General features: G+C 40.7%; 1 protein-coding gene across 3 annotated transcripts in view; it reads right to left on the bottom strand.

Moving 5' to 3' along the window:
• Positions 1-926: 926 nt before the first annotated feature.
• The window catches only part of LOC143298507 (uncharacterized), a 34,504-nt gene continuing 7,554 nt past the window's right edge, over positions 927-27,876 (bottom strand). For 2 of the 3 annotated variants that reach the window (XM_076611340.1, XM_076611341.1), the window contains exons 2-10: positions 26,211-26,296; positions 20,770-20,822; positions 19,329-19,504; positions 17,947-18,129; positions 12,914-13,012; positions 10,207-10,326; positions 8,744-8,968; positions 4,939-5,131; positions 928-1,944 (exon numbers count right to left, since the gene is read on the bottom strand). In XM_076611340.1, coding sequence (XP_076467455.1) covers positions 1,734-1,944; positions 4,939-5,131; positions 8,744-8,968; positions 10,207-10,326; positions 12,914-13,012; positions 17,947-18,129; positions 19,329-19,504; positions 20,770-20,822; positions 26,211-26,249 — 1,299 coding nt within the window. In that variant the 5' untranslated portion in view covers positions 26,250-26,296 and the 3' untranslated portion in view covers positions 928-1,733. Of the gene's footprint in view, positions 1,945-4,938; positions 5,132-8,743; positions 8,969-10,206; positions 10,327-12,913; positions 13,013-17,946; positions 18,130-19,328; positions 19,505-20,769; positions 20,823-26,210; positions 26,297-27,876 lie in introns of all 3 variants that reach the window. The other variant, XM_076611343.1, reaches the window with a different exon arrangement.

Genomic DNA, 27,876 nt, shown 5'->3' with positions numbered 1-27,876 from the left:
AGAAGTAATCCAATGTTCAACACATGGAAGTCAGTTGGGCAAAACACAGCAGTTGCATACTCCTGGTAAAGCTGCCTTTTCTGGAGATTGGAAAACATACTGTGGCTGCAGACTTCTTTTTTCCAATCTCAAATCACAGATACAGCTCAAACTTTCTGCCTTTAATTTTCAGATCCAAACAAATGCAATAAATTTCCATGTTCATTCATGTACACACACAAACCTATAAGGTTTAGCTTTTGGTTCCTGCTCGACCATCCTTTCATCTACTCTTCCCCAACTTCATGTCCAAACTGCTGCAAAGTCTCTGTGTTGACATTGATGTGTTCTCAGACATCTCCAGAAAAAATAAGACTCAGGACTGGTTTGTCGTATTCAGGTACAGAAATTTATTGTTCTACGTGTATGTGTAAACATAATGAGAACACTTTTACACTAAAGTTTAGAAAGTATTATACTGGAAGATCACACACAAACAAATACACACACATATATATACAAGGTCTAGAGTGAGCAAAATTACACAGGATGTAAATCAGCAGCTGCACTCAAAGGAAATAAGTGCTGTCTGAAACAGTGTACTGCCTTTCAAGTAGTAGAGCTCAGCACAAAGCAGGCTTTAATGTCTGTTCTTTTTATTCTCTATCAGCTTGTTCCATAAAACAAAAACAAAACAACCCTCCCCCCCCCCCCCCCCCCCAAAGGAAACATTGACCTCCTTTCAAAAACAACCCCCCCGCCCCACACACACACACACAAAGAGGAAATATTGACCTTTCAACCCCCCCCCCCAGCCCCCCCCCACACACAGAGGAAATATTGACCTCCTTTCAAAAACAACACCCCCCCACACACACACGCAAAGAGGAAATATTGACCTCCTTTCAAAAACAACCCCCCTCCCCCCCACACACACAAAGAGGAAATATTGACCTTTCAAAAACAACCCCACCCCCCCAAAATATATGTCAAATACATGTTATGGTTTGTTACACTGACAATAACTATTGAGACTTTTTTTTAAGCTTCCATACTTTTCATCTCTTATCAGCTGTGTATGATGAAAATGTCTAACAGAAGCACCGAGTCTCCTGTTCTTTTTTGCTGTCATGTTGCCTTAAAAACACAGTGGATGTGACAGACACAAACATGGTTGTCATTTCCCCAAACCATCATGATCTTCCCATGTGCATAGATAGGCCAAATTTCTCTAATAAGCAGAAAACCTGCATATATCTGATGCATCACTGTCAACAGCACAAATCTTGCATCTTTCACAGGACATAGAATTCAGGAGACATATGTAGGTCATGTTTAGAAACAAAAACAAAAAAACCCACACCTGATGTTGATATAATGCATCTGCTTAACACATTCTTGCATAATAACACCTGGCATGGGAAATTACAAAGCAGAGAAAACCATGAGGTAACGTCAGAATTAACAACTCACTGCAATATAGGAACGTAAAACATTGTGGACTGCCACCTTTGTTCAAAGTTGGCTTCATCTATGTTGGAACAGTCTGTTTGGTCATGTCTTGAGTTCTGCTGGGGTGAAAGAAGCTTTGCCAATCTGTTTATCTCCATATCGAGAGAGAGGTTGCCCATGGTGGCAGAGCCAAGTTATGTAAACTCTCGTTAAGGCATAACCACCAGTAGTGACTGCTGGGAGTGCATATTTGAAATACTTTTTTCAACAGGAAAATATTTCCAGCCAGGCATGCACACTGTTCAGCATGGAACTTTATTTTCAGGCAGATTCCCTTTCTTCCATGTTTCCCAAAAATTCCACAGGAACCGCTCTGCCTCTGGATGTTTGTAGTGCGGCCGGTTCTTCAGGAAGTGGAGCAGCTCCAGCAGCCCCTTCCCACTCTGGAAGGTATGCAACAGCACTTGGTATGTAAAGCAGTCTCCTGGACCTCCCTCTACACACGGCCGTAACCTTCAAAGGAATGGGAAACGCAAACATGAGATGAAATAAGCTTGGCGACTATGGCAAGAAAAACACCACCACCACTTCCAAAACAATGACTGAAATGATAACAACACCACCACTTCCAAAATAATGACTGAAATGATAACAACACCACCACTTCCAAAACAATGACTGAAATTATAACACCACTTCCAAAACAATAAACTATCAAAACTCAGATTTAGAAACACCAGCACAGTAATCTATATACACATGCAAACATGAGATGAAATAAGCACCAACTATGGCAAGAAAAATATCACCACCACCACTTCCAAAACAACAATAATACTGACAGACTTTAACACTCAAAGCTTTCAGATATTCATACACACCAGCATATTCATACACACCAGCAAAGTGCTTTGTTCACACACATCCATTCATGGACAGGCATATGTACTGTGCGCATGTTCACATCATTCTGGCCACATTTGCTGTCTTCCAAAGCCTTGTGTCCCTTACAACATACACAAAGAATCCTCCCTACTCAATTCTACACCTTTATCACTCTGTTGGTCATTATATGGTTGACATGCAGTAACAGAATTGCCTCCAGAAAGACTGTAGAAGCACATGATTTCAAAGTGGGGTCATTTGGAGATGGTGCATTTTAGTTCCAGCGCACTTTCAGTTTCAGTGCCAAGGAGACTTCACTGACATTGTTATAGGCGATGATGCCTGGTGCTGTGATTTGTTAAAGCCCAACACCTTGAGATGGCCTTTGTGGTCAGCGAGGCTCCAAATATCATATTTTGATTTAGCCCAACACCTCTGTCTTCTTCTTCTTCTTCTGCGTTCGATGTTTTGGCTGCGTCAGACGGTCACCCCTGTCGCCACGATGTAACCCACGGTCTTCTCCAGGTCGTGGCGGTCTCCCCAAAGCTGCGCCTGTAGCTCTGTGCCCCCTGGCTAGGTTTGACGCCGTAGAGCTTCATGGGTTGGGCAGTGTTGGAGGATGTGTTCAGGGGTCTGGGGTCCAGTGCCACATGGACACTCATCAGTGTGGGCGATCTTCATATGGTGAAGGTGACTCAGTAGTCGGCAGTGGCCTCTGTCTTCAACACTCAGGGTGTCTGTCAGTGCTGCCTCATCCTTAGCTCATGGCCCAAAGAACTGCCAGGTAAGTATGGGTGGAGGGGGTTGGAGGGCTGGGGGGGTGGGGGACATGGATCCCACCCTGGAGCTAGAGGCTATACATAGCGCACCACTTGATCGCATGATAGACATTACGTGGTAGATTCTCTGAAGACCGTTTTGAGATGTCCCTCCATGGGCACTTGTGGACTTCTTGAAAGGAGTGAGCATTTTTAATCAGATTTGAATGTTAACACTGGGAGATTTAAAAAAAAACAAACACAACTTTTAAGTGAAAAAACTGAAGTGGTGATTAATCTTTATTGCACTTTCTTACCCTTAACTGGAAAAAGATAATAATGTAGTGATAGCCTCGAGAGGGTCTTAGCCGCCAGCAAGGCTCCAAGCACTATAATCTGATTTGATTTGATAGCATGACGAACTTTTTGTAGGACAAACAGGTCATTTCAGTGAGTGCAACAGTGCTACCTGTTACCCTGCAATGTCCTGACAGGAGCATTGCAGTTGGTCTGGGGCTGCGAATATTGTCGCTAAAACCCTCATATCTTCAGTCTAATATCATCATCTTAGATGAAAAGACTATGAATAAATAAACGAACGAACCCTATTATGTAAGGGCCATACCCCTATCCGCCATATGGGGACCTGCTGGGTTGGGAAGAGTCACCAAGCTACACATTTGGGAGTAGTCTGGCCCTGGAAGGAGACTTCAGAGCATGCAGACGATGGGCGCAATAGCCGAGTGGTTAAAGCGTTGGACTGTCAGTCTGAGGGTCCCAGGTTCAAATCACAGTGACGGCGCATGGTGGGTAAAGGGTGGAGATTTTTACGATCTCCCAGGTCAACATATGTGCAGACCTGCTAGTGCCTGAACCCCCTTCGTGTGTATATGCAAGCAGAACATCAAATATGCACGTTAAAGATCCTGTAATCCATGTCAGCGTTCGGTGGGTTATGAAAACAAGAACATACCCAGCATGCACACTCCCGAAAACGGAGTATGGCTGCCTACATGGTGGGGTAAAAACGGTCATACACGTAAAAGCCCACTCGTGTGCATACGAGTGAATGCAGAAGAAGAAGAAGAGCATGCAGACTGATCCAGATTCACCACACCACATTCACCACACAACATGTGCTTTAAAAAAATTGAAAAAGCTGATGCCTGATCTACATATATTCTGATGGAGCGCCGTTGAGGCCTTGAGAGCAAAGCAAATTCTAACATATATATTCATATATCTATGAAAACAGAGTAAACAAAATTAAGTAAATGAACCAAATAAAAAAAAAGAAGAAAAAAAAAGAAGAAGATAAATACATAGAAAAAGAAAAAACAAAACATACTTTCAATGATGGGTCATTTGGAATGAATGTAGCAATTATTATTCAGTTAAAATTTCTTCATGATAATGGACGAAACAGGAGAGGCGCAGAATTGGAAAAACAAACAAACAAAAAAACCCCAAAAAATTTGGGTGATTTCACACACATGGAATTGCCCAAACCAAAACTGACACAGACACCTCCACACACATACAACACAGAGTGTAGGATCATGTGACAGAATGACAAAGACAGAACAACATCAACATATGTGACAGTACTTATTTTCTGCATAAATATATGGCCAACGAATGCATCACTCATCCATTAACTATTTTCTCTACTACAAAAGACCAATAACCAGACAGGTAGGGTGACTCACTTAGTCCATTTATTTTTATAAATGTTTCACCCACCCACTAGGTATCTACTTTCTCTCCTGCACTCACATGCACAATCTATTTTCTCTACTGCACACAACACAACACACACACACGCAATGACTAATAATAACCGGGCAGGTAAGGGGGGACTCACCTATATTCCTGACTGCGAACCTCGTTAGGATCCCAGCCGGCATGCTCTGTGGCAAGGACGTGCCAGGTGATCTTGTCGTACTTTTCCTCCTGGTCAAACAGCTTGGTCACCTGTTTCATGGCCTCGTAATCCCTTAGCAATGCCTTCAGCGCCTGCAGGCTGTACACCCTCCTCTCTTCAGCTCCCTCTGTTCCTGAATGGGTAAATTCAAAAGAATAAAATCCACCATTAACTAACTTCGGACGATGGAACGCTATAGCGTTCCTGACGTAAGGTAGTGTTCCGGATGATGGAACGCTATAGCGGTTTTGACAATTAAAAACTTTTTCCATGTTTTTCTCATGGGGTAGCATAAAAATCGCAGCTTCACCAGGCATTGCGAACGTGTCAAAGGTTGAATAGAAAGTTTCTTTGTGAGGTTCCATAACTATACACTTGCTGACTTTGGTACCCCACATGACAAGCTGATCTGCATACACATCGAAAATGGTGTCGCAGGCGATGCAAGTGGAAATATTTTTTAGCAAACTAGATCATGACAGCGGCTTTTTGCTGCTGCTGAAGTGATTGAAATGCTTCAAACTGAAGGTTTCGACATCGATGAGGATGATGAAGATGTTGAATAAAGTATCTGCAGTGAAGAAAGGTACCAGCAAGAAGGTACTGACAGTGACTGAGCTTCTGAGGGCTGTGAAGAGAGGGAGGGGGTAGGCATACACTCGACGTGAGGAGAGGGGTCTGTGGGTTAAGTACAGGGAGTTTCATTCAGTTACTTTGTGTTTTGTATTTTTTGTGAATTTTTTCCCAACCCTAATAAATGGGTCGTCTGCAAGGGAAAACAAGGGAAAAAACTATTCGTCCAGAGTGAGTTAACACACTCGGGATGGCAAGTTTTCTCCCTTGCTTTCCCCACAGACACACCATTTGTAAGGGTTGGAAAAAAACAACAACAACAACAAAAAATACAAAATACAGAGTGAAAAAATGAAACTTTCAGAACTGGTTTATTACGTGTTGGCCTATTACATAAAAAACCCTCCCCAAATGTCTCATATTATTTTTTTTTACAGTTTTGCCATTACGTAGAAAATAATGCCAATTTTTCATCCAGAATCACCATACCCATGCTCACTTTCTGCACTTAATTCACTTTCTTCTTTGTTATCATCCACCTTTTCAATGTCCGACCCTTCAGTTTGCAGCATTTCAAGTACTTCGGCAACACTAAAACATTGCCATTGCTGCCTTGTTCGCTCCGCAACATTTTGAGAAGAACCCGCTTCAGACGCCATTTGCTAACAGGCTGCCACGCGAGCAGGCGACCGGTCAGCGACTTTGTCAGCGTGTGTGTGAGACAGGCCACAAATGACAGGCTGGTTGTGGAGTGACCCACAATAGCGCACCCTGCTTGGCTAATCACAAAATCATGTGTACAGCGTGTGATGGATATTTATTTTAAAAAAATGCTATTCCATTCCATCGTCCGAATCTGAATACATTTTATGTAGGAATGCTCATGTATTCCGTTGTCCGGAGAGAGTTAATCCTTGAAAATCCATCCTTAATGATTATATTATGCTAGAAAATTCACATTAACCATGGAAGTATGCTTGAAAATCAACATTAAGCATGGTACTATGCTTGAAAATCCATATTACTCAAGGTACTATTCTTGAAAATCCACATAATTCATGGTACTATGCATTTAAAGCACCATCAAGTATCCCCCTTTAACCATTGCACTATGCTTTTAAAGCACCATGAAGAATAGCATGAGAGGGAGTTTTCCGTATCATATAAATATCTGTATTGGCATTTTGGCAGTCTTTTTCTTTTCCTTTTATTTCACTTTGTTTTTCTGGTGTGTTTTTTGGCATTAAGACACACACTTGGGGTAACAACTCCAATGTTCACTTGTATGTACAACAGGCTTTTACATGCAATACCTGTTTTTACTTTGCCATGTTGGCAGCCATATTAGGTTTTCAGAGGGGTGTATGCTGGGTATGTTGTTTCCATAACCCAAACGCATACTGATAAGGATTATGGGGTCTTTATCAAGCATATTTCATCTTCTGCATGTGTATAGTCACAGACGATTCCCAAACTAGGTCAGCACATGTGTTGACCTGGGAGATCAGAAAAATCTCCACCCTTAAACCACCAGGTGACATGACTGGGGTTTGAACCCAGGACCATCAGTCTGAAAGTCCAACACTTAAGATTTTTTTTTTTCGAAACTTTTTTTTTTAATTCATTTTTTGCATTCACATTTTTTACATGAATACAGAAGACAAAGACATAAAACATAAATATGCATCATGAATATATCAATTGTGTATTCAATATTTTATGTATTAATGTAGCAGAGCGCTAACTATATGTCCTTAGTAGATATATATTAGAGGTTCATGTGTATATAGATCTGAAGGGCATATCTAAAAACACGTAAGACTTTGACTGCATTTTATTCAGAAACTATAGGGTTTTCAGGACTAAACCACTCTCACCTGTAGCTTCAATATAACTTAACTTTAACCCTCAAAGTGCTGGATATAATAAAACATACTTACAGAAATCATGCTTAAAACAAAGGGATAGTTTGCCTCCGCTACCTGTGCTCTGATTTGGGGCATTTGTATGCTTATCAGTAAGAATAAATAGGTAAACCTATACATTTTTGGAAAGTAGAGTGAATGAAGAATCGGATAAAAGTAAGAAAAAGGCTGTACCTTGTAAGTAGTTGGAGATATTCCACAGGATATAAACAACAAATTTTGCAAACTTGTTTTCCAAAAACGTCAACCACAATGTTTATAGGTATTTTCACATCTTTTACAGAGTCAATATCTCAAAATTGGCATTAAACTGTGCAGAAAATGTTCTGGCTGCAGAATCATGAAATGAATATAACTGAAACAATGAAATTATAAGCACTGTATTATTTGTTTGAGACACACCCACCGACGCCACGCACGCGCACATCTACAATACTTTATGCAATCACAGGCAAAAACATAAATAAATGTTTTCTTTTAGCTCATGTTGCTTTCAAAAGCAGCAAGAATGCTTTAAATCAAAATAATTTCCAGTTTTCTAGCTTGATTTGGTCAAGAAATTGCAATAGACCCATGCCTAACCCACTTTACCACCCCTCCCCACCCCCATCACCCACCCCCCAGTTTTTGTGGCTGGAGACACAAAACTGAATGAACAACAAGCAAGCCAGCATGCCCAAGTGTCAAAATAACAAAGCCGTTTTCACCAGAATCCCTGTCAGCAAATGAATCATCACTAGTGACAAGGTCACTCATTTCCTGAGCTTTGTCAACTTCAGTGTCACTCATTGTTTACAAAAAATACGAAGATCTGGACTTATAAACTTGGTCAAAGTTTGTGCAAACACAAGCAGGGAGGCAGTAACACCAGAACGAGGCAGTTTTACGAAGGCTGCCGAGCATAGCCGTACGATGTCGGACCTTATGTAAACAGAGCCACGATCGTGGCCCATCGCACTTTACCGGGAAAGCCACGATCGTGGCTCATCGCGCTCTCCGGGTTAACTTTTACCTGTCACCAATGCTGAAGCCTGCCTCTTCTTTAAGTTAATAGGTTATGTTTGTATTATGAGTATTTAGTACTTTCATATACCACTCATACCACATAAACTACGCACCAACCATGCCATGTAAACTATATACCATAAAAACCACATACCATATAAATTACAAACCACTCATGCCATGTAAACCACATACCACTCACACCACATAAGCTGCATACCACTCAGACACGAAGCACTTACCTGATCCCAGCAAAGGCACAGTCTCCGGTGCTGGTGCCTCCATGTTGACCACAGACGCTGGGGTCTCCGCTGCCACTGGCACCGCACAGTTTCCACTGACCTGATGGACAGAATGCTGAGACACAGCCTGTTCATTGGAATGAGCACTCCCCTCCGTCACGCTGATTGTTGCTGAGCCCAAAGTCTTTGAGTCCTGAGCAAGTTCATCAGACTTGCAGCTTTTGTCTGGAACAGTTGCCCACAGTGTGTTGGAAATGACACAGTGACAGTGACATCGCCTAACCATTCAAACAGTAGAATACAATACATGTAAATAAACTAAATGCTTTGTGGTAAAGATACATCTTGGTAAGCAGCGAACAGATATATCTCACAAAGCATCTGTTTACAATGAAGTACTTTTCTGGTAAAGATACATCTCGTCAACCATCGTAAGTTATCTTTGAATCTTTGAGTGTTTTTATCTGTTAAAGACATCTTTAGCAACTGACTATGGGTATCTACCCAATGTTATTTTCTGATATATATATATATATATATATATATATATATATATATGCATCTTAAGCATGGAAGTCATCTGCCATGTTTTCTGTTAACAAGGGTCTTAAGTTGTCAACCAGATATTTTTCTGGTAAAAAAACATTTAAAGTTATGTACTAAACTTTTTTTTTCTGGGAAAAATACATATAGTGAAGTGTCAAGTTATTTACCAAACTTTTTTGGGTAATGGTGTATCTTGTCAAAACAAGAGGAAATCTTTAAAGGGAGCTCATCTTTTATCAAGGCCCTCCACAAGGGTGCTGCAGCATGTGATTGTAACCAGAGAATGCCATTATCATTTTGACCCCAAGCTTTTAACTCACTCAGTACGGCCAGTCCTCTCTTCTCCTCTACATAGACCCCTCGGATGTCCAGTGGGTGTCTGACTGACCCAACCTTTAGCTTCCATCATCAGAATTGTGGTATTCTTTGTCAACATTCACCTCTTCAGTATAAGAGCCTTCCACTTGCAATATTTTGATGATGGTAATTGGGGTGAAACGCTGTTAACGTCGTCTCTTTCACCGTTCGTATTGAGAGAGTTAATCGCCAATTGCCAGCCACAGATCATCAACAGGCTGTGTCAGACATGTCAACTGGACTGGTCAAAGGGGAGCAACTTGTCAGATATGTCAAATGACTTGTTGATGGGAAATAACTCATGTCAGACCTATCACTGAATGGTTGAAGGGAAGTAACTTGCATCAGACCTGTCTGTTTCTCTGGAAAAAAAAACCCAAAAACATCGACTGTCCTAAATACCTCTCAGCCAAGACAATGGGGATGTAACTTGGGCAAGACATTCACTATAATCAAATTCTAGCCTAGATAGTTGGGGCAGCAGTTGCCTCCTCTGCTGTCAGACTATCATACTGTAAGAGTAATAGCAACAAATAGTCACCCGCACCAAGTTTGCTTACCTGATTTGGTTGATGAGGAAAATGTTGATGAACTGTTATTGTTGTCATTCTTCTCCAAGGGGCACTGTGATCTCTTTTGACGTCGTCGCCGCAACAACACTGCTCCAACTACAAAACATGCTGGAACATCCACATCAAGATAAAACTGTGAACCAGAAATGGTAGGATTCAAAGCATTTCTTGTGACAAACCCACCAGTTAAACTGAACAAACTATGTGGCCTTATTCAAATTTTGTGTGAAGTAATCAGTACATTACAATTTGAAATGATGCACAGGATCCATGTATGTAGTCAAAACTGACCCCCCCCCCTCCACCCGACACCCCCTCAACATGCACAGAGACTCTAAGGCTGAAACACACACACACACACATACACACATACACACACACACACACATATACAGACTCACGCACACACACAACTGGGAGATCTTTAATACCAAAGTCAGAACACAGTCAGAGGAAAATAGTCATGCAAAGTGAAAAGACTCCACCAGTTCCTTGACCTATAGAAGCTATTTTTCTGAACTCAAGTCACGAATTTCCCTCGTTTCACTAAATCTTCACTGACGATTCCAAGTCTGAGGGTAGTGTTGCTGCGTCTGCGTTCAGTCCTGCTTTTCCTGACCAGCCCTCAACGAAATGCATTCTGTCTGACAGCTAAGTCAAAACAGTGGAACTGACCACACTGGTTCTGGTGCTGAAAATGGCTTTGCAAGCTAAACACAAGCATTTCATGATTTTATCCAACTCCCTGTCAGCTCTGGAGGTGATTGCCTGCAGGAATTTGACACACCAAAAACTGCCGTAGATTTTTGAAATTTTTACAGCTTTCACACACAAAGGGTATGATGACACTTTGGCCTGAGTTCTTGACCATGTTGGCATCCAAGGAAATCAGATCACGGATCAGGTGGCCAGGAACACCAGAAAAGAAAAGCTGTCCAGGTCTTATGTTTCACATACGGACATGAAACAGAAGGTGCACACACACATCAGAGATATGTGGCCTAAGGAATGGAACACTCGGACAGACAACAAAACTTTTCCAAATTCGTCCCAACTTGAACAAGATCCTCCCACCGGTTGTTAAGATCCATAAGGAGGAGTCTGTGTTGCGCAGATTGCGCACAGGGCACACTTTTCTCACTCATTCCTATTTGTTAAAAGGGGAGGAGGCCCTTCAATGCATTCCCTGTGACGAACCTCTCACTATGAAACATGTGCTCATTGACTTCTGGGACCTGTATGACATCAGACACAAACATTACACTGCAGATTCTTTGAGGACTTTGTATTGTGATGTCCCTCCGTGGATGCTGACAGACTTTTTTGAATGAAGTGAATGTTTTTAGTCACATTTTAATGTTTTAAACTCTGGGGGATTTTTTAACATTTTGAGCAAAATGACTGAAGCAGTGATTGGTTTTTACTGTGCTTTTTTACCCTTGAAGATAGTAGTAGTAGTAGTAGGTATCGGACAAAAACAAGCTTTGAAGCTTATAAACAGTCCCTTCTTTGATCTCATGACACATTCTGGTCACAGACTTTGGTCAAGGTTTGACGCTTCATTTACATTTTATTTATTCATCAAACTCTCTGAAAATAGTTAAGAATTTTGTAAAATTGTCCATTTGATGTTAAAGATGATGTTAATGTGGTGATGGCCTTGAGACCATCTTAGCGGTCTGCGAGGCTCTATGTGCCATGATTTGATTTGATTTCACAGTGCTTGCTAATTTGTATGCTGTGGGTCTGTGGGAGGAACATCATTTGTGGAGAGGGGTGTGTGGGGTTGGCGTGCACACAAACCCAATTCTGCCTTCATAGCATTGAAAATGACAGATGTGCTACTGGTTGGATGAGCTTGAAATGTGGAGAGATGTAAAAAGTGCATTTTTCCCAAATATATTTTGCGTTTGACTAAGTGTGGGCTTGTGACACCAACAAAGTCAGAATAGGAGCTGCTATTTCTAAGTGTTTGTGTTTATTTATATACTATTTAACCAAGACAATAAAAACTGTATAAAAACAATTCCCATAAAGAACTGAGGATTTTATAAAATCTAGGTTAATCTAATAAAATGAGACTTTAGAGAGTGTTTTTGCCCTGCCACAGAGAAGACCATCCTCCATTTTGGGGATTGTGTAAGCTGGGTATGTTCTTGTTTTCATCACCTACTGAACACCTGCATAAGCTAAGGGATCTTTAATGTGCTTATCAGATCTTTTGCATGAAGGGGCTTCAGGCACTAGCAGGTCTGCACATACACTGACCCAGGACACTGGAAAAATCTCCACCCTCATCCCAGCATGTGCAAGAAGTGGGAACCAACCCAGAACCTTAAGGTTCAAAGTTCAATGCTTTAATCATTCGGCAACTGCTTCTGTCAGATATGGTCAGTAATGATTCCATTTCTGCAGTAGTCTACACTATATGATGACTTTATTTAACTCACTCAGTACGGCCAGCCCTCTCTTCTCCTCTACACAGACCCCTCGGATGTCCAGTGGGTGTCTCAATGACCCAACCTTTAGCTTCTGTCGTCAGAATTGTGGTATTCTTTGTCAACATTCACCTCTTCAGTATAAGAGCCTTCCGCTTGCAATATTTTGATGGTGGTAATTGGGGTGAAACGCTGTTAACGTCGTCTCTTTCGCCATTCGTATGGAGAGAGTTAAACCACTCATGGAAAGTACTCACCCCCGAAGCAGATGGCAAAAAAACCAGCCAGAAGCACCCAGTGCCAGGGTATGGCTTCATCTTCAGCCTTGGAACAGGGACTGACAGGCTGGTCAATATCTGAAATCCATGTGCACACAGGCTGTCACTTACCAATGACCTGACCATGTCAAACACAATGCTGTCACAGGTCTGTGTGTTGAGTTGATCATTTCGAAGTATGTGCATGCATGCATGCATGTGTGCATGCGTGCATGTGTGTGTGTGTGCGTGTGTGCGTGTGTGCCTGTGTGCATGCATGCATGCATGTGTGTGTGCATGTGTGTGTGTGTGTGTGTGTGTGTGTGTGTGTGTGTGTGTGACTGACCAGAAGAGGGTAATCCTTTCAACATGTCAACAGCAAAAGAACTTCCTACAATGTTCCAAGATACCAAAATTCAAAGTTACCAAACATAATTGCCTGAGAGCAGTCATCAACTTCCTAAACACAACAATGTAAAGTGTACTTGCAAGGATGATGTAGCGAATCACATGGTTTCCATCTGTGAAGCAGTTTTTGTTCCTGCTGTTTTACTGCCAGTGAATCAACTTGTATGTTCACCAACAGAAAGGACAATCATGATTTAAACAAAAAATCAAACCATGGGAATGTGGTAAACGAGACAGCGCACACTGATGGGGGAAACATGCTGATGGTCCCTGCACCCCACAGAAAGACTGACAGTCTGAAGTGGATGCATGGAGTGTTACCAGGCTTACAGGCCTGACACAGGGCACCTCCTTGCTGAGGCTGCCAGCACTGTGGGACTGTGATGGATGAACCTGGGTGTGGCTGTGTATGGGGGAAACCTAGAATGAGTGGCATGGGAGTAATGCCACCAGAACAGAGCAAATTGTGGGGCAGGAAAATAAAGGGACTGCGGCAGTTGAACCGGGATGTAGGTGTGTATGGAGGTGAGGTGGGTTGGGGTGGGGATTTGGGATGAGTGGTGAAAGATTAACAAACCAATGAAAAAAAAAAGGACACCCCTCACCCCTCACCCCAAAACAAAAAATTTTAAAAAACCCTCTCCAACTACACCTAAATAGAATCCTTCTTCCCCCATTGTTCTGGTTGTGGAGGGGGTGGGCGTGGGTGTGGTGGAGAGCGGGAGGCAACTGGTGGCGCTTCGCGAGGGGGCGACACGCAGGTGTTTTGTGCTGTGCTTCATCCTTGTTTTTGCTGTCCTCGCCCTGTCCTTGTGCTTTTATATTGTTTTAAAGAGGTGTGCAAGGTGTTAAAGATGAAGAGTGTGACAGTTGTGAGGGTGTTTGTGGTGGTGCTGGCTGTATTCCGGACTAGTGTTTGTGGTGTTTTTGTGTCACCGGGTGGTTTAAATGGCGGACAGCGAGGAGGTACAGGCGCCTTACATTACGACCGTGATTTTCTTCTCAGTTTACGGTCAGTGCGCGACCCATCCGCTTTTACTGAGCAACTTTTACCCCGTGATCTTATTTGTGATGATGAAGAGAATGAAAGAGAAGGTGAGAGAAAGAAAGCACGAAAGAGAGGAAAGAGAGGAGGCGTGAAGAGAAGACTGAGAAAAAATAAAACTAAGCCCCCACTGCCATCTATGATTTTATCCAATGTTAGATCTCTTAATCCAAACGGCAGAAACTGTAATTTAGATGAAGTACGAGCAAACTGTCGATTTTTAAATGATTTTAGAAACTGGTGTGTGCTTTGTTTTACCGAAACCTGGTTTAGTGAGAAAGTGTCGAATGAATGTGTTGCGATTGATGGTTTTAACACTCCGTACAGAATGGACAGAGACTGCAAGAAAGTGGGGAAGAAAATGGGTGGTGGCGTGTGCCTGTATGTCAATGAGAAGTGGTGTGACAGTGCGAATGTGTGTGTGAAGAAGCAACTGTGTACACAGGAACTTGAACTCATATCAGTGTCGCTGAGGCCTCGATACCTGCCACGTGAGTTCGGCCGTATTTTCTTGACTGTTGTGTACGCCCCAGTCTTTGACCAGGCATCTGCTGCACGTGCAGGAAGGACGATCGCAGGTGTTGTTCGCGACCTTCAACTCATCTCTGCCGACGCCCCGTGTTTTATTGTTGGAGATTTTAATCATTGTGATTTAAAGAAAGCCTTACCTTCTTTTAAACAATATGTTACCTGCCGGACCAGACTGGACAAGACAATCGATCTGTGTTACGGGAACATTCCTAATGCCTACAAATCTGTTCCCCTTGCACCAGTGGGTGTATCTGATCATGATGTTGTTCATTTAATCCCAGCCTACAGACCAAAGATACAGACAGAGCCGATTGTGAAAAAGAGTGTGAAAGTTTGGACGTCAGAGAGTGTGGATGAACTGAGAGGATGTTTTGATTGTACTGATTGGAGTGTGTTGACTGACCCATGTGAGAATGTTCATGAAGCAGCTGATGTTGTTACATCTTATATCAGTTTCTGTGAAGACATGATAATTCCGACAAAAATAATTAAACTTTTCCCCAACAACAAACCATGGATCTCAAAGTCTCTCAAAACAATTTTAAACGAGAAAAAGGTAGCGTTTCAGTCAGGGAACAAGAAGGATAGGAAATTGATACAAAAGAAGCTTAGAGGTGAATTACGAAGGGGACAGAGGGAATTCAAGTCAAAAGTAGAGCAACAGTTTCAGACGGGAAGAATGGCAGATGCATGGGATGGGTTAAAAATTATCACTGGAGAAACGAAAAGGAAAACAGTAGCTTGTAAAATGGAAAAGGATGAACAGATTGATTTTTCAAATAAACTGAATGATTTCTACTGTCGCTTTGAAAGGAATGATCTGGGAAGGGAACTGGATAGTGTTATCTCACAGTTGCAGGAAAAGATCATAGATAGGAACACAGGTGAAGACTTTGAGATCGATGCAAAAGTTGTTGAATCTTTATTTTTAAAACTGAATGTCATGAAGGCAATTGGCCCCGACAATATCTGCGGAAAATTACTGAAAACATGTGCTTCCCAGTTGTGTGACGTGTTCTGTAAAATTTTCAACTGGTCTCTGAAGGACTGCTCTGTCCCCAGCATCTGGAAAAAATCTACTATCTGTCCTATCCCCAAGAAAAAGAACCCAACCGCACTAAATGATTACCGTCCTGTTGCCCTGACTTCAGTAGTGATGAAATGCTTTGAAAAAATTATTCTCCGACATCTTCTTTCTTTCACTGAACAGCAGCTTGACTCTCTTCAGTTTGCTTATAGAGCACACAGAAGTACTGACGATGCTATCCTAACTCTCCTTCATAATGCTTTCCTTCATTTGAATAACACGGGATCTTCGTTCGTATCCTTTTTGTTGACTTCTCTTCTGCTTTTAACACAATACAACCTCATCTCCTTGCCCTCAAACTGCTAGGCATGGATGTTGATCCGAAGCTTACTCTTTGGATAATAAGTTTTCTTCTCAATAGAACTCAGTCCGTCCGCTTTCATTCTGCCCACTCTTCTCTAAAATCTACTTCTACTGGTGCACCCCAAGGTACAGTGCTGTCCCCTGTTCTTTTTACACTGTACACAAATGACTGCAGAGGCACGGAGGAAACTCCTGTCATAAAATATTCTGATGATTCAGCAATTGAAGATCTGTCCAACTCTGATGCTATTTATTTCAGAGAAATTAAAAAGTTCTGTTCCTGGTGTGAGAAAAACTATCTGGATCTCAACGTATTGAAAACAAAAGAAATGTTAATAGATTTTCGGAAAGACCCCTTGCCTGTAGCTGACCTTGTTATTGATGGTCAAACAGTGGAGAGGGTCAATGAATATAGATATTTAGGGACCATCTTAGACAATAAGCTGACTTTTGACAGAAATGTTGATTCCATTCATAAGAAATGTCAAACTAGAATTTTTTGTTTACAGAAGCTTAGAAATGCTGGTATAAATTCAAATATTCTTCAAAGTTATTATCGATGTTGTATCGAGTCTGTGCTTACAGTTTCATTTATGTGCTGGTATGGAAGTTTGGGAGTGAGGAGTAAGCGTGTTTTGAACGATGTCATGAGTGTATGCAGTAAAATTGTGGGAGTGAAACAAGCTAGTATGCAAGAGCTGTATGAAAGTCGAGTGGTTAAAAAAAGCAGGCAGATAGCAACTGACGACACCCATATTTTAGCAAAGTATTATGAGCTATTGCCATCAGGACGACGCTACAGAACTTTTAAGTTGAAATCCAGAGCTCTGAAGACTTTTATTCCACGTTCAATCCACCTTTTAAATTCTTGAGAACTGTGTGTGTGTGTGTGCGCGCGTGCACTCTCATGTGAGACGTGTGAAAGTCCGTGCATAATAGGCTGTACCTTGTTTTAGTTGTGGTGTGTGTGTGTGTGTGTGTGTGTGTGTGTGTGTGTGTGTGTGTGTGTGTGTGTTTACTGATCTTAAAACGTGACAATTGGTTATAATGAATGTGCAATATGTAGGAAGAATAATGTGCAATATGCAGGATGAATGTACAATGAATATGTCTAATGCTAACGTCCATATTCTAAATATATTTCTGTTTAATAATTACGATGTAATAAGTAATTGCAATGTTTTTAAAAGCGAATATGTGAAATGCTTTTATTTGAGAACATATGTTTATTACTCTTGTTTAATCAAGTTATCCGCGTGTGTGGGGTGGGGTGGGGGGGGGTGCGGTGCGGGTGTGTGCTGATTATCTGGTTGTGGTTTTCCGCAATTCATCTTTATTCTTATCTTATCTGTCTATTATAATCAATGTGCAGTATAGTAGGCTATGTTTATAATTATATTCAAATAATGTTTCTTAATTCTTTCTGTTTTTACATTAAGAATACTAGTTATTACCTGCAGTGTGTGGATGTATGTATGAAACGATGTATGTGATATTTTTTACATTTGTATCTTCGTAATATTTGTTGGGGCTGTTGTTGGCTTTTACAGTTATGGTCCCCATGTTGTTTACTTGTCTATGTTGTGATAATGCACCTGACCAAATTTCTCCAGTTGGAGATAATAAAGTTATTCTTATCTTATCTTATCTTATCTTAACTTATGCTGCTGCTGCTGCCATTGCTGCTCCTCCAGTGCAAGTCTCTGGTGCACTCCACACTGCTGGGATTTGGTTCTCCAGGACACCCCACCTGGCACTGACAGCCTGGGGCAAACCGCCGACCACGGTCTGTGCACTTCTGTGTGCAGTTTCTCAGTGCTGCCTCTGGTATGGGAGGGCACTCTGGGGGGGAAAAACATGAATCACTGCAGAAGGGAAGAAATGGGTCAGAACTGCACACATCAGGCATGTTTACAGGAGTATCTCCAAACTTTATTGCAGCCACAAAGAGCAGGAAAAAAAAAACCCGACGTCTTTCATTGTCTGAGCTGGACTGGTGGTGTAGCTGTGAACACCAAGAAGAAGAATATTTATGACAACAAACAAAATCCAGAAGATTGTATTGTATTCTTTTTGTTTTGTTTTTTGTCACAACAGAATTCTCTGTGTGAAATCCAGGCTGGTCACCCTTGGGAAAGCACATTGCTACAGTGCGGCACAGCCTTTTTTGCTTTTTTTCTTTTCTTTCAGAAAGCGCATTTAATCTATGAAAGTCGTTTTCTCAACAGAATTTTGACAGACAACTCTCTTGTTGAGTGGGCTCCTTTACATGCTCTAAGTGGATGTAAAACACAGGACTTCAGCTTATCTCATCTGAATGACTAACATCTAGACCACCACTCAAGGTCCAGTGGAGAGGAAGAAAATTCTGGTGAGTGTGGGATTTAATCCTGCATGCTCAGATTCATAGCTTCCTCGACAAACACATTATAACTAGGCCACCACTCCACAAAGATGCTGTAACATACATCGTCATCCTCCTCCTCCTCCATCGTCATCGACATAAACAAAACAGTCTCAAAGTCTGTGGCCTTTCATGCCCTGCTCTCATGGTGACCTCAGTTTTGATACCCATCCACTTCCATGCTTGGGGTGAGTCCTGTCAATGTCTTCAGTGTCGGCAGATTCACGGGGGGCTGTTGTTTGAGGGGCGTGGTGGCGGTCTCCACTGTGGGAGGAACACTCACTCAGTCTGGCTCCGCAACTAAGCCATTATTGTCGTTAGTAGGGGGCTTAGTAGGTGGTGTCCTAAGTAAGTTAAATCAGAACAAGCACCACACACCACCAAAGTGACTCAGCAGCAGTGCAGGGTCTCCTCTGGTGTGTGGCCTCCTGGTGACCTAACATTGATGGTTCCCTGCAGACTGCCGAAGCTGGAACTGTGACGGACCAACCCGGGTGTGGCCGTGTATGGGGGATTCTAAATGAGCGGCGTGGGAGTAATGCCACTGAAACGGTGCAGATGATGGGGCAGCAAAAAAAAGAAAAGAAAAAAAGAAAAAAAAAAAGAAAAAAAAAGATTCTGTAACACCTGCACTTACCTGGAAAAGGACCATTCAAGTCATCACACCACAGTCTCTGGGTCCCCTTGTTAGGGATGACGAGGTCTAGATGTTTATTTCTGCAGCTTTCTCTGATGAATTGTGGGTTAAAGTTTGGCTCAGTGGGATTACACAGGCTGCAGGGCTGGCATCCATAACTTGAAGTCAAAAACTCTCTGCAGAAAAACAACAACAGAAGCCACCCCGCTGTTTAACTGTAGCCTTTCCTTTTACTATTATTTCAGTAACTCCATTCCATCCACAAAAGCTGTCTTTTTTTTTTTCTTCAAATCTTATTCTATTTCTGAGCTTAAGCTTTACCAAAACTGTTGTTGTTTTTAAGTTTTCTCAGTCCATAATTGTCCATTTAACTCATGCCAGTTGATTGTTGTGGGTATTTTACAAATACCTTTCTTACATACTTTTCTGTGAAGGAATTTCATAAATGAAAAAATCTATAAGTACCAAATGTATATATATGAAAGCATTTGCGAACAAAGTGAAACTATAATCATTTGTGCATTTCACTAAAAACAGGCTAGAATTAAAATAAGAAAAATGAGCTAAATCACTAAAAAGTGAACAGACATAAAATCAAAGAAATAAATAAGAAAGGCCTGTGTTTCAATGTGGATGCAGCACTGTAGTCAGTAGTAATGTTTCTCATGCTACTGCTGTCAGTCTTTCTGTATGAGGTATGCAAGTTCTTGTGCTCCAAGATCCTGCGACTGTAGTTTTCATCTTTGAAATGTCACCAAAATTAATCATCTTATCGTCACCTGAGTTTTCTGTTTGGATGTGCACACACACACACACACACACACACACACATGTATGTACATACAAGTGCACACACACACACATACATACGCACGCACGCACAAACATGCACACACACACTCACAACTTTGAAAACCTCTCCTCAAACCCACATTCACACACATTCACAATCCCCCTCCTGCGTGTCTCCCCTCCCATCATCTCACCCCACCCCCTGCACACACACACACACACACACATGTATGTACATGCAAGTGCACACACACACATACATACGCAGGCATGCACAAACATGCACACACACACTCACAACTTTGAAAACCTCTCCTCAAACCCACATTCACACACATTCACAATCCCCCTCCTGCGTGTCTCCCCTCCCATCATCTCACCCCACCCCCTGCACACACACACACACACACATGTATGTACATGCAAGTGCACACACACACACATACATACGCAGGCATGCACAAACATGCACACACACACTCACAACTTTGAAAACCTCTCCTCAAACCCACATTCACACACATTCACAATACCTCTCCTGCGTGTCTCCCCTCCCATCATCTCACCCCCTGCACACACACACACACATGTTCACCCATACACATACACATCCACACCACTGGTAACATGATCTCTGAGGCCCACTCACAGTTTAGGACATTGATCTTCTCTTCTTCTCCTGGTGGCTGCTCCACTGTTTCCCTGCAACATGCACACTCAACACTCAAAACGCTCAGTACATAGTCCAGCGTGTGCATCACTATAATCCACGCTTCACTGCACAATGCTGGTGTATGGTGAAACCCACTTTTTTGACTCACTTGTGTAAACAAAGTGAGTCTTTGTTTTAACCCGGTGTTTGGTTGTCTGTGTGTGTGTGTGTGTGTGTGTGTGTGTGTGTGTGTGTGTGTGTGTGTGTCTGTGGTAAACTTTAACATTGACATTTTCTCTGCAAATACTTTGTCAGTTGACACCAAATTAGGCATAGAAATAGGAAAAATTCAGTTCTTTCCAGTCATCTTGTTTAAAACAATATTACACCTCTGGGATGGGCACAAAAAAATAAAGAATGAAGCCTAATTATATGCAAACTGCATTTACTGTTATATTTATATTTTTTGTGTTCTCTGAACTTGGCACTTTGATCTGATATTCTGACCCAACAACAAGAGCAGTCATTATCATCATTTTCTGTTCAAACAGGAACTTCTTTTGCTCAGCATGGAAGTTTTATTTATTTTGCAAACGTTTTGGTGCAGATAGTAAAAAAGGGAAATTACTCTGTAATTAATGCTAGGGGACTTAATTTACTTTAAACTGATCTTTCTCATCTTAAACATTACATTTTGAAATTATACTCAATATATAAAAAGCTTGGATTCTTTTTTTTTATTTTTAAAGTGTATCACAAGTGTGTCTTGAAAGGCCTTGCCTCTCTTGTTGTTTTTATAACCCACCGAACGCTGACATGGATTGAAGGAACTTAAATAAACACATTTGTTCTGCATGTATTTTCACTTGAAGGGGGTTCAGGCACAGTTAAGTTCAGTTCAGTTGCTCAAGAAGGCGTCACTGCGTCCAGATAAATCCATACGTGCTACACGTCTGCTAAGCAGATGCCTGACAAGCCACATAATCCAACACACTTATTCAAGCCCTGAGAAAAACAAAAGTAAATAAAAAAAATAATATTAATTAAAAATAAAATAACAATAAAAGTAGAATAAAATTAAATAAGAATGATAGCACAAGCAGGTCTATACATCTGTCTAGCTGGGAGATAAGAAAATCTTAATACACCAAGTACCACAACCAGGGATCAAACCCAGGACCCTCAGATTCAAAGTCCAACACTGACCATTCGGCTTTTGTGCCCATCATGTGCTACACTTGATGGGAAAATGATTCTTCAATCCCTTGCAACCAAACAAAATGTAAAAGTATGCTTTAATATAATTGTTAAGTAGTGAGAAATCATGACTGGCATTTAACCACGATCATTATCACATTAAACATGTTAACACATTAATGCTATATCAAACACTGCTCTCATTATGGAAATTATATGGATAATAATAATTACTATTATCAATCATAATAATTCTTTTTCTTTGTTTGTGGGATGCAACTTCCACATTCACTCGTATGTACATGAGTGGGCTTCTACCTGTATGACTGTTTTAACCCCGCCATGTAGGCAGCCATACTCCGTTTTCAGGGGTGTGCATGCTGGGTATTTCTTGTTTCCATATCCAACCGAACACTGACATGGATTACAGGATCTTTAGCATGTGTATTTGATTTTATGCTTGCATATACACACATAGGGGGTTCAGACACAAGCAAGTCTGCACATATGTTGACTTGGGAGATTGGAAAAATCTCCACCCTTTTCCCACCTGGCACCGTTACTGAGATTCAAACCCGGGACCCTCAGTTTCAAAGTCCAACGCTTTAACCACTCATCTATTGCGCCCGTCATTAATAATAAATATTATTATCATTATCAATATTGACTACTGAAATATAACTGCTGTCATGATATGTGAAATAGTCCAATCAACAACACTGTCAGTTTATTCATCATGTACATGTGCTTCTTGTATTGTGTTGATTTGTAATGTTTTGTATTACTTTTCAGTAAACAGATTTCTCTGTGTGAAATTCAGGCTACTCTCACAGGTGAGACCAGACTGCCACAATGCAGAACACTCACTCCTTTTTCTCTATTTTTGTTCTGTCAGCAAGTAATAATATGTTTAACCATCAAAGTGGGTTTTTCTACGGAGAGAGACAACTATCTTGGAGTAGGTTATTCTGTGTGTTATTCAAGTATATACTTTAAATCAAACCTCAGTTTTTATTTCATCCAAAAGACAAGCATCCAGACTACCACATGAGGCCTCATGAACAAGGGAAGTGTAAAAAAAAAAAAAAAAAAAAAAAAAAATCATCCATGTCCAAGAAAGATCTGGACCCAGTGTAACAGGCCAAACTCAAGCCTGTCCAGAGTAAGTCCCTGCGTAAATTGGCCTGGCCAGAACATACCCCAAAAAGAGTGGCCTAGGCTACAATATAGCCAGGATATAGTTTTGCCTTTGCCAGTTTATATCCCCTGGGTCATTTTATACCCCCCTCTTTTTCTCTGAAATACATTGATATTTCACTGGTGTGAATACTACTGCCAAGATTAACAACCTTAGAATGAAGGTTAGGTGAACATTTTTTTTTTTTTTTTTTTTGTACACAACATTGACACAACGGGTTTTTATTCAAAATGGGGGAAAATGGGAAAAAAGTATATGCCTGAAAATATCTCTATCTCCAAAGCTGGTTTTCAATTTTTAAAATATTTGTTCAAAAGAAGCAGAAAAGCTATGTTTGCTATAAGTAAGTTGATGAAATTTGTGAAAGTAGTTGTCTACCTAAATATTAACTGCAGTTTGGAACATATTTGTTTAATGTTAAGTTATAGTGTTATGTATTTAAATGTCTTATTTTGGGTGTGTAATTATCATTTGATAGTAGTCCTTCATGCTCCAATAAGAGTGAAAGGATAAATAAAACTTAAACGATTTTATAGGTAATGTACAAGTATAAGGAAAGAAAAAGAAAGAAGGATCTAGACGAACATGAAAGAACAACAAGGTATTGAGGACAGAGGTCTCCACAAAATGTAAAGGAGCAAGAAAAGAAAGAAAAGAAAAGTTACTCTATACCAATATTACATCAGCGTGTGCAAACACACAGACGCACACACCAGGAAATGGTTTAACGGTTCTAATCAAACAATTTTGGCCAAAATTAAAATACCCTCTGGTCTAAGCAGTTACTGAATGTTCATAAGACAGAACACGCTTATTCTCAATCCATAAAAAGCATGCATAATCATCCCGATAGATAAAGAAAAAAACACCCCCAAAACAAAAAAATACGGATGAAAGTAACCTGTCTAATTTTTATACCAATATCCCATTAACTAATACTGATTTCAAACAAAAAATGATGAGTGTACGCAGAACTCATACTTACAACAAATGTGTGTGAGGGGGTAGGGGTGTGCGCAATCATGTGTTTGTGTGTGCGCGTAGCTCGTTTCTGTGTGTGTTGTTATAGGTTATTGCTTCTTATATGAGTTTATTGCACACGGTAGGAAATTGTTGGACGGTTTTGTAGATTCTTTTTTTCTTTTAGCTTTTGTACATGCAAAGCAAGTTTTTGTTATACACTGTATATCACTGTTCCTTTGTTTTTGTTTTTGCTATCATTGTAAAGCTCCTAGAGCCTTGGGAGGTGCTACATAAATTTCCATTGTCAATATAATTATTTTTGACAAAAATGTGATTCAGACTTGCTGGGCGAGTGAAGTGTACACTGGGGGTATATTCCGGCCAGGCGAGGTATGGCATGGCCTAGGCAGGTTTGATCCCAGGGGTTAAACTAGCCTTGGCTACTTTATACCCAGGGTATAAACTAGCCAGGGTTAGAGTTTGGCCTGTTATACCGGGACACTTGCATTCCTGTCAAGGGCACTTAACCACTGGGCCCAACGCTCCATTTTTGTCAATGACTGAAACCTGTTGCATGCCACAAGTGTCAAATTAAGTCGTGTGGGTTAAGTGTTTTCCCCTTGGCAGCAGGAAACAAACACGAAAAGAAAACGCCCACATAACTGCTGACATAGAAATTTGAATTCTTCATGCCTGTGTTGGTTAGATGTGTGTGTGTGTGTGTGTGTGTGTGTGTGTGTGTGTGTGTGTGAGGAAGAGAGAGAGAGATGGTGAAAGAGAGGCACAAAGTGAGCAATATAAAAACATGTTTTCTTTACAGGAAACTGTAGTACGATCAACTGTAACAAAAACTAAGCAAAATTTGTTCAACATAGTGGTTACCATAGCATTAAAGGAAAAAGTCTTTCTGAATCTGATTTTGCACAAGATGAAAAAAAACCCAACACAATTATGAATCAAGTCTATTTTTTTTACAGCAAGCTGAATCATAAAGGAAAACAAAAGTAGGAAGTCAATTCCTCAGTCAAAGAAAAATCATGTTATTTTCATGACAAAAGAAAACGTCACCAGAGGTTATAAGAGGCTGATCTTGCTTAGCTTTGACAAAGCAGGTAGCAGAACCAGCAAAACAGTCATGTCGCCGATTATCTGGGTCATCAGACAGGAAAAAACTAGCTGCACTTTGGCCGGATAGTGGACATGAATGAGGCCAGAACACAGAGTGGAGAGGAAGTTATTGCGCTGTTCCTCTATCACTCTCTTGTTGACCTTTGTACATCCGATGGGAACTACAAATCCGCACTGTCCTGACATTATGCATGTTGATGAGAGTGAAGGGTTCTGTAATATTTTATACCGTATTTCCATCAAGGATGAAAATATGTATGTCATTTTGATCAAAGTGAGACAGATACAAATGTTCATGTATGTGTGTGAGAGAGACAGAGAGATAAAACAAAGGGGGCTTGGAGTGCGTGTGGTGCAGGTGAACATATGTGTGAGTCCTTGCATTGGTGTAGCTATGTGCTTTTCTTCATTGTAAATTCTTGCTTACTTGTGTGTGTATATGTGGGTATGTATAAGATAAGATAAGATAAGATAAGGATAACTTTATTATCTCCAACTGGAGAAATTTGGTCAGGTGCATTATCACAACATAGACAAGTAAACAACATGGGGACCATAACTGTAAAAGTCAACAACAGCTTTTACGAATATTACGAAGATACAATTGTAAAAAATATCACATACACCGTTTCATACATACATCCACACACTGCAGGTAATAACTAGTATTCTTAATGTAAAAACAGAAAGAATTAAGAAACATTATTTGAATATAATTATAAACATAGCCTACTATACTGCACATTGATTATAATAGACAGATAAGAATAAAGATAAATTGCAGAAAACCGCAACCAGATAATCAGCACACACCCGCACCCCCCCGCCCCCACCCCCACCCACCCCACACACGCGGATTACTTGATTAAACAAGGGTAATAAACATATGTTCTCAAATAAAATATGTATGTGGGTATGTATGTGGGTGGGTGTATAAGATATGAGTACTCACCTGTGAAAGTAACAGAAGGGTGATGATGACACGAAGCATTGCTCTGAGTTGGTTGTTTAAAACCCCTTTTCTACAGTCCTTGTTACCTGTGGAAAAATCAACATAAGGAATTATGGGTATTTATTCCAAGGGTGGGGCTATCCTCTCAGAGTCAAGATTTAGTATTTCTATATGGACAAATGCTAAGTTTCCAGTGTGCAGATTATCACAACTCTGTGTCAGTCACTTTGCTACTCTGATCTTGTTTGTGACTTTCCAGATATTACTGACACTGGCTGAAACACAACAAAAACTGAGACTATTATTAATCAAGAAAGATGGGTATCCTTTTTTTTTTCTTTTTTTTTTTGCCAAATATTTTTTTAGTCATTCTTTATTTTGATTTTTTATTTATTTATTCTTTTTTTTTCTTTTCTTTTTTTTTTTTTTTACAATACACAAAACTTAATACTAAATAATATGGATACAATATAACTCATTAAATTTATGCATAAATAAGACAAAAATATGCTAGTTGTGTGAAGTCCTCATGTTCTCTCCTCAAATTTCAAGCAGACGACGGGTCATGTTTGATGAATGAAACAATGGGGAGATTTTTTTTCCACACATGAGACAGAGTTTTTGTTTTTTGTCGTGACCTAACTGATTCTCTCTCTCTCTCTCTCTCTCTCTCTCTCTCTCTCTCTTTTCTCACACACACACACATCACATACACACACGAACACTCACTCACTCACTCACACACACACACACACACACACACACACACACACACACACACACACACACACACACACACACCCTTCAATTCTCAAGTTTTCCTCCTCTCCTGTTCACAGTCACAAGGATGTATCCCTTCTCTCATCAGATCACCTATGTTAGCTTTCTTCTTCTTCAGCATTTCTTTATGGTGGCTGTTATCTTGACTTTTTAAGTTTTTAAAAAAAATTTGTTTTGTTTACTCTTCTTACCATGTAATAAAATTACACAAGATTTCCAGATTTAGAATTCAGTTCATCCTGTAACCCCTTTTCGGGACACAGAGGATGCAACTCAAAGTACAAACACAGGAAAACTACAGTAGAAAATGATGTGTGCCTGCTACTGAAACGATTTGCTAACATCTACTTTCAAACATGCACTGAATGGTAAAGGTTTAAAACAATTTTACTAAATCAATTTGATAAAAACCTTTCCACATCAAGTTGAAAGTAATCGTAAAATTATTGTGTGTGTGTCTGTTGGTGTGTGTCTGTGCATCAGTGCATGTGAACAGGGTTTTAACTAATGACAGTCTCAGAACTAACAGTCCACATTATAAGCTGGGGTCTATCCTTGTTAAATTACTGCCGACATCCACAGGGGCCAAAACCATCCCACCAAATATCTGGTAAACAGTTTGGTTAAATTGCTTTCCTGGTTGTGGCCTTCTTCCTGCTGTCTCTATCTCTCTCTCTCTCTCTCTCTCTCTCTCACACACACACACACACACACACACGCTCTCTAATCCCTCTCCTCATCTTCCTCCACCCCATCCCTATCCACCCCCTCAATCAAACCTTACTCCCCAACCCACCCCGTCACACACCGACGATACACAGACTACACTCACTCCTACACACCCACACATCCTGTAATATTTTCGTCATCACATCATCCACTTTAG

The sequence above is a fragment of the Babylonia areolata genome, chromosome 24, assembly GCF_041734735.1.
Source record: "Babylonia areolata isolate BAREFJ2019XMU chromosome 24, ASM4173473v1, whole genome shotgun sequence".
Lineage (NCBI taxonomy): Eukaryota > Metazoa > Mollusca > Gastropoda > Neogastropoda > Buccinidae > Babylonia > Babylonia areolata.
The sequence above is the reverse complement of the archived record's forward strand: the minus strand, read 5'-3'. Positions and strand labels throughout refer to the sequence as shown.